Source organism: Pinus tabuliformis, chromosome 3_2 (assembly GCF_031772625.1).
Source record: "Pinus tabuliformis cultivar Carrire ecotype Pingquan chromosome 3_2, CPIR1, whole genome shotgun sequence".
NCBI classification, from domain to species: domain Eukaryota; kingdom Viridiplantae; phylum Streptophyta; class Pinopsida; order Pinales; family Pinaceae; genus Pinus; species Pinus tabuliformis.
Genome location: NC_142302.1, coordinates 391,625,883 through 391,633,342, shown reverse-complemented (window position 1 = coordinate 391,633,342; position 7,460 = coordinate 391,625,883). Strand labels below are relative to the sequence as shown.

At 39.4% G+C, this 7,460-nt stretch overlaps 2 protein-coding genes across 3 annotated transcripts in view; one reads left to right on the top strand and one right to left on the bottom strand.

The window, feature by feature from the left end:
- Positions 1-5,070: 5,070 nt before the first annotated feature.
- LOC149181046 (uncharacterized) lies at positions 5,071-5,469 on the bottom strand. The gene has a single exon (XM_089414073.1). It carries the CDS (start codon positions 5,467-5,469, stop codon positions 5,071-5,073), a length of 399 nt encoding a protein of 132 aa, XP_089270199.1.
- A 177-nt stretch (positions 5,470-5,646) lies between these two features.
- The window catches only part of DRL1 (KTI12-like, chromatin associated protein), a 226,785-nt gene continuing 224,971 nt past the window's right edge, over positions 5,647-7,460 (top strand). The window contains exon 1 of one of the 2 annotated variants that reach the window (XM_089416423.1): positions 5,647-5,887. In XM_089416423.1, the coding sequence (XP_089272549.1) occupies positions 5,728-5,887 (160 nt within the window). In that variant the 5' untranslated portion in view covers positions 5,647-5,727. The remainder of the gene's footprint in view (positions 5,888-7,460) is intronic. The other variant, XM_089416424.1, reaches the window with a different exon arrangement.

The window sequence follows — 7,460 nt, the reverse complement described above, 5'->3', positions numbered from 1 at the left end:
TAGAAAAATACCCTTCTAGAAGATTTAACCATTTATCTACAACTTGTGCATCTATCTGACCCTCAAATGTGGGAATGTCAAAGTTAACTTGTACCTTAAATGATGTGGCACTTTGAGAGTAACTGCTGGAAGTAGATGTGTCACCCCTGGGTAGCCGCTGAAGGATTTGGGCAAAGTTGTCCATCATCGCATTCCTTTGTCGCTCGAGGGCCTCTTCGAGCAAGATCTTGATAGGATCTCCTGCCCACTCGTCTTTCTTTTCATTCGCCATTAGAGATCGTCGGGATTTGCGAGGCTGGTCTTGCAAAGGTTTGACCAGTTCAAGCCCTAACTCCTTATATCCTGACCTCGTTGGGGACATGCAAAGAAAAACAGAGAAAGAGCAGACCACTCTGATACCACAGATCCATATTTAAACATGAACACAACAAATTACATATATAACCATAAATATAGAGATGCAACAGAAATAATACTTCATTTCATTAATGTAAAATACTGAAATATGCCTAGTAACAAAAATGGAAATAAACTAGTTCGGGCGATGGTAGCTTATCCTTAAGAAGAGATGTGGTAGCTACATGCCTCTGAACTGCCTTACAATGAGGCTCAAGGACCTTTTATTATTGAACAATAAGAGCAAACCCTAAATAACCAAAACCCTAACCCGAGGAGATGTAACACCAAGAGTTTATGGGCCACGTTGGGGTTAGTTGGACAACCAACTTCTCGGGGTCGTGACTTGGTCATATTATCTCCGTTTGACGTGCATGATACCCCGTTGGAAAGATCTCTTCGAGGACTACGATATAAAATACGATTTTATCAAAAAATTGCTGGACAAAAAAACGTCGTTTAGGGCCTCAAAACGACTCCAAAAAGTTTAGGACCCGAAAAAAGCTACTAAAAATAGTAAACTGTGCTACAATTAAGGAAACTGAAAAACTGAAAGAAACAATGGTGGGGGTCCAAGTGGAATTGGCGGGTGGCCACCAATATCCACTTGGATCAGAGTAGGGGATAGAGGGCAACTTTGCTTGACTCCAATGTCACTTCTAAATCTTTCTAATATACCTGTTGAGGTTCTAATTTTGACTTTCACCTCTTCATAAAGTTTATGGACAATGGCTCTATAATGCAAAGGAATTTCAAGTTCTTCCATTCTACGCCACAACTTATCTCTAGGGACTGTGTCAAATGCCTTTTTGAAGTCAACAAAGTAGCAAAATACTTCTTCTTTGTCCTCCCAAACCTTTTCAACAATGTGTCTCAACGTGATACCATGATCCACTATAGAATGCTTCGGCCTAAAACCCGCTTGTCCTCTTTCCCTCTTTTCTTTTACTTCTGCCCACTTACTGATTCTATTTTCTACCATGCTGCCGAAAAGCTTTGCAAACAAAGGATTGATCATAATGGTTCTATAGTTGGAAGGATTATTAATGTCTCCACTTTTAAAAAGGGGTATTGCTAGGCTAGTTGTCCAGTCTCTTGGGAATCCTTGCTGAATGATGTTGTTGAATATTTCCATGATGTGTGGTGCAAGAGCGTTCATTCCCCATTTTAGATATTCTGCTTCAAGTTCAACCAAGTCCTTTTCCTTTCCCGTTTTCAACTTCTTAATTCCAATCTCCACCTCTTGTAATGTGAAGAGCTTTGTAGTTGTGTTGATCCTAGGGGAAGGCTCTGCTTCTGATTCTTTCTCATAGAGTTGTCTTGCATATTCAAACCATTGATTGACTATAATATTATTTTTGATTGGCTTCTTCCTTGGTTGATGTTCTTGCCAAAAAAGCTTTGGGTTATTCTTGCTTAGATATATTAACTCTTCTCGCCTTATTTGTACGAACTCATCTTTTTTCCTTTTTAGTATATAAGCTGCTTATATAACTTTACATTCATCTTCTCCTTGCTTGCCTTTTTTAAGGTTCTCCTTGCCATTTTGTGTTGCTCATCAAACCAAACATTTATAGGAAAACAATTTAATTCCAATTTCCTATATTTTTCTCTTGCACTTCTTAAGTGCACTTTGAATTATATTTGTTAACTCATGACTGTTGAAGCTTTTAAAGCTAGTTTTCTCCTTCTGACTTAATCTCTCTAACATTGTCTGGAAGATAGTACAATTTTCTCGTATTAGAAGAATTTTACCCCTTGATAGTGATTGCCGAGAGCATTGGGTTTTCCTCCTATGCTGTCTTTCTTCTAACCATGATAACTTTATATAAATAGGGTTACGGTCTAATTTTAAGTCCCAAATATGCTCTTCAATCTTAACTTCGTCTATCTTTTCTATCAAGCTTTGTGAACACATCACATTGTCAACGACACTTGCCCCATTGTATGTGTTGCAAGTGAAGTTCCTAGAACTTTTCCATCTATCTAGACCATTGCAAATAATTAAGTTGAAATCCCCACACACTGTAAGCAACTCCTCTCTAAAATGATTGTTAACTTTGTCATCTTCTGAATACCTCACACTATGAGCCTTTCAAGAATTTCTTATTTATGATTAGATGTTCTTTATTAAAAAAGAGAAAGTTATATATATATATATATATAATTTTAATGTCATTATTTTTTTAATTAGAATAAAAAGTTTTGAATTCATGATCTTTACATAAAAACTTTCCTTAAAAATACACTATATTTCTAACTCTTCTATTTTCATAGACATTTTAATAACTCAATATAATTATTTACTTATTTATTAATATAATATATTAAATAAATATTTATTTTTAGTTTTTGAATTTTAAAATAAAAAATTATTAATATTATATATATTATTTTTAATTATGCTAAATTTAAATTTAATGTGGGATGCAAAAATAATTTGATCACTGGTGATATAATGTTATCTTAATTATGTGGGATTCATTGAAACTAATTAATATAATTAGTTAGTCGTTGGAGGCTCTGCTCAAGTTATTTAACATGCAAAGCTGGATCTGGTTCTTCAACTTGTCCTGACGATGAACCACACTAGTTGGTTCGAAACGCGTCAACAAATGATAGATCTTGTGATTTATGCCGAAAAATCTCTCGTAAACCTGATATGGATCACAGAAGCCTCAATTCAACAATTGAATCCCTGTACAAAGAAACATTAAGTAGTAAAATAATTTTTATTTAATTATGAATGGTTACTTCTATATAATATTTGTACTATATGTAATTTTTCCCTTCTATATAATGTTGGTATTATATGTAATTTTTTTTAGTTAGAGGAATTAGTAATTGGGTTAGTTTTAGTGATAGGGGTCCATTTCAACTATTATCACTATAACTCTTGGGTGAACCATAAACTCACATATAAACTCTAAAAATTTAAACTTGCTATTGCTCAGAAAAAAAGTACTTTATTTTCACAACCATCACTAATTAAATTTCAAACCTTTTTTTTTTTTTTTTTTTTGTCGGTAAAAGTGGGATCTTTTCATTTTCTATTGCATCAGGTTATAATAGTTACAAAAGTTTGGTGACCTCAACCCGCCCCGAAGGGAAACCGGGTCTGTTGGCCACCTAAAATCCTTAATAGCCATCCAGTAAAAGAAAAGTTTCAGTCTATCAGTCCATGCCAAGTGAACTTTACTATCAAAAGCACTACACTTGCTACTGTCCAGCATTGTAAACAAACTGTAAATGAAGCTGAAGACTTGACTATCTAACAACCTCTTAACAAAACTAACAAAAACTAAGCAAAAGCATAAACGAAGCATGACAGATTAGTCTACCACATTTTCGGGCAGGGTCTCTTCAGCTTTTGTCTCTGGCACTATCATCTTCAGGAGTTGTTTAATTTCTTCTAGCTTTTCATCTTGCATGAGCAGAGTAATCTGGAAGTTCTTCATTTCTTTCTTTAAGTTCAGGATGCCCTGGGCCTCCTCAGCCAATTCCATTGCTACTTGTTCCATCGCTTTTGCCATAATTCTCTTTACAACCTAGTAAACATGTAATGCCTGCTTATAAAGAGATAGTCGACTTCTGGTATTACCTGGATCGGGAATCAAATTTCCCCAGTCCTCCATCTCAGCTTCTGAGTCCTCTTGCAGCGCCTTGGCTTCTATCTCCTGAATTATCCTACGGATCTCAGCATCCGTGCCTTCTTTGTAGGCTTTCTCCGCTTCTTGAACCATCTGATTCATGGTTCGACGTCCTCGTCTCTGTTCCGCTGGCGGTTCCGAGTTCGCCTGTTGCCTTTCGAATCTCCTGCTTCGGCCCCTGCCTCGACGCCTGCCTCTCCTACGTGGATGCATGGGCCCTTTCCTGACTGCTGGTTCACTTCCCTGCCCAATTTCAAAATTTATACTCTCTGTTGCCCCCTCACCTCGTTGTCCTCTGGTTCTCTTCTCGACATCTGTTCTTGTGCCTTGTTGGTTACCCCCTGGTCTCCGGGTCTTCCTTTCTCCTGCTTTCTTGGCTGTAGTTTGGTGTGGCCTCTCTATTATCTCAACTTCCTCGTCAAACGCACGTTTTTCCCCTGTCACCTGGTCCTGGGTTATGCCCTCCCAAGTTCTGCGCGTGATTCTACTCTGCCCTGCCTCATTTACTTCCATTTTCGTGGCTGCTTCCGTCTCTATCTCACTCGCTGCAGCTGTAGAGTGTCTTGCAAATTCGCCACCTGTACTCACTATCTGTGCGGAGGAGAGGGCTACCTTATCGCTCCAGCTCCAAATGCTTTTAACCGTTCTTCCTTTGCTCCTTTGCAACACCGGCCTCTGTTGGAGTTCTGCTCCTTTTCTTCTGCCCTGCGTCTCCTTCCTTCGGCGCTTGCCTTTCCTTGGGGTACCCTTTAAACTCTTGCACTCTACCTTCCGACCTCTCGCATCCATGCCGCCTTTCTTACCATCTCCCCTCCTCTTCTGATCACTGCCCTTCTTCCCATCACCTGTCTTGATTGCCCTGACAGATCCTGGCCTCGGGATCCTACCGCTTCTGAGCTTCATCATGCCGGTTTGTGTGTTATTAATGACTCGCGGTGGATCCTCCTGCCACCTCGCCCTTTTCATTATTTTGCCGTGCTTCCCCATCTCCTCCACCCCGATCGGGGGCCGTCTGTAGCTTTTCTCATGCCATTGTCGCTTCTTTATCATCCTGAGTGATAATCGATGTAAGGATCTCCCATCGTGGTTTGTCCACCTGCATTGGCCATATATTATCGATCTGCCCCTCCTGTTCATTGCATCCCCAGTTGGCTAGGAAGTCAACAACTTTGTTACCTTCCCTTTTTACATGGTTAAAAATTTTGTAGTCTATTCGTCTCATGATGTCTGCCAAATCTTGTATTAACCCCGCAGTCCTCCAACTTTTCGCTACCTGTTCCCAATTTTTGCCGTTATCCAATTTCCTAAGACTTTCAATAACTAGCTGAGAGTCCCCTTCAATCTCCACCTGAGTATATCCATTTCTAATTGCTATTCTAATGCCTTGATACACTGCCATCAATTCTGCTTCATTATTACTCATAATACCTCTGCTATCCGCATAGACCCATCAATTAAATAAAAAAATTCGACATTACCACATATTTTCTTTAGAGTAACCTAGAAATTACTAGAATAGTAATGAACTACAAATATTTGCCATGCGAAAGCAGCGAGTGAAACGATATATCTATTCTAAATGAAACGAATGCAAACTATATATATATGTTTTAAAAGACAGGGGTTTTAAGACATTCAAAGGTGTAAAATACGAAGAACAAAGGAAAGAAGGAACAGCTCGATGGCGTTAGTATTGTTATGCGGACAGCCATGCAGCGGCAAATCCACAGCTGCCGCATGCTTGAGGCGAGCTCTTGAATCCCAACGCCCCTCCTCCAGCTGCAATGTTCGCACTATTGACGAGCCCTCTCTTCATCTCGATCGCAACCAAAGCTATGCCGGTATGTAATCAACTTTCTGCCTTTTCTAAATATTTTTCTTTCAAATTAGCGGCCAACTATCTGTTTTGGGGTTATTTTTTCTGCAGTGTCGTTTGTAGAACCGCACTTATTCTCGTTTTGCTTACACATGGGTTTATTTTTAAATATCAGTGGTGAGCACTCTTTTTATCTTAAGCTTAAAAATTCTGTCAGCTGGAAATCATGTACACATTAAACTTATAAATCATGTACACATTAAACTTATCGAGAGTTACCGTGGATTATAAAATCCGCTTTATGGATGCAGGGTTGAAGCTTAACACCAGACATTATATTTTTTGGCCTCAATACTAGTTGCATTCTCCGAACATCGGAAAACATAAACAAGAGTGCTAAAACATAAAAAAGCTAACTGTAAACAAAACCTGGTTGCTGTTTGGAAGTCTGGACCAAAGAAGGCATATCAGTCCAGGTCTTGCTGCTATGCTATACGAAGTATATTAGAGGTTTCGTGTGCGAGTCGATAAATCATGTACACATTAAACTTATAGAGACTTACCGTGGATTATAAAATCTGCTTTATAGATGCAGGGTTGAAGCTTAACACCAGACATTATATTTTTTGGCCTCAATGCTAGTTGCAGTCTCCGAACATTGGAAAACATAAACAAGAGTGCTAAAACATAAAAAAACTAACTGTAAACAAAACCTGGTTGCTGTTTGGAAGTCTGGACCAAAGAAGGCATATCAGTTCAGGTCTTGCTGCAATGTTATACGAAGTATATTAGAGGTTTCATGTGCGAGTCGATAAATTTGCCCATGCTTACACACGCAGGTTGTGTTAAATTTCATAGTTAAGCAACCAATGGAGCATATTAAATATCATAATTCAACAGCCAATGGAGCATTATTTAACTGTTGAGGTCAATGGAGCGCTAAGCCTTCCACGAGGACTCCATTTTTGCTGTGATCTGCCAAAGCTGCATTGCATGATTTCAAAGGGATGAGGCCCAGTACAACTTCAAAGTGATCTTGGTACCCCTAATGCCTGGCACGTTAGTCTGTGCAAGTATGCTCGAGATTAATGGCAAATATTCTCTGGAAAGGATTTTCATCCACAACTTGATGAATTTATGACATTCTTTATCCCATAAAGCCCACAAAAGGTTGATCAATCATCTTTAGTTTTCTCTTTCGACCAATGTTGCATGGAAACCCGTCACCACTCACCAGAGCTGCATACCTTGCATTTCCCTCTCCTCGAGGACTGCAGGGGGAAATCGTAGTTTGGAAGGGGATGTCCTCGAGCACACGGGGAAGCCCAAGGTCGACCAAACATCTTTAGCTATCTTCTCTTTCGACCCATGTTGCATGGGAACTTTTTCCCACCCATTGGAGATGCGTCTCCTACAGTTTCCTATCGTTGAGGACTTGGGGACTGTAGGGCGAGTCCTAGTTTGGAAGGAGATGTTCCTGAGCGCATGCGGGCCTTCCCCATGTTTCCCACACATTTCTCTCCATAAACTGGTAGGTTTCAGAGATATCCCTCGATGGTTTTGAGGATGTTTGGATGCCTCATATCCAAACCCTTGCC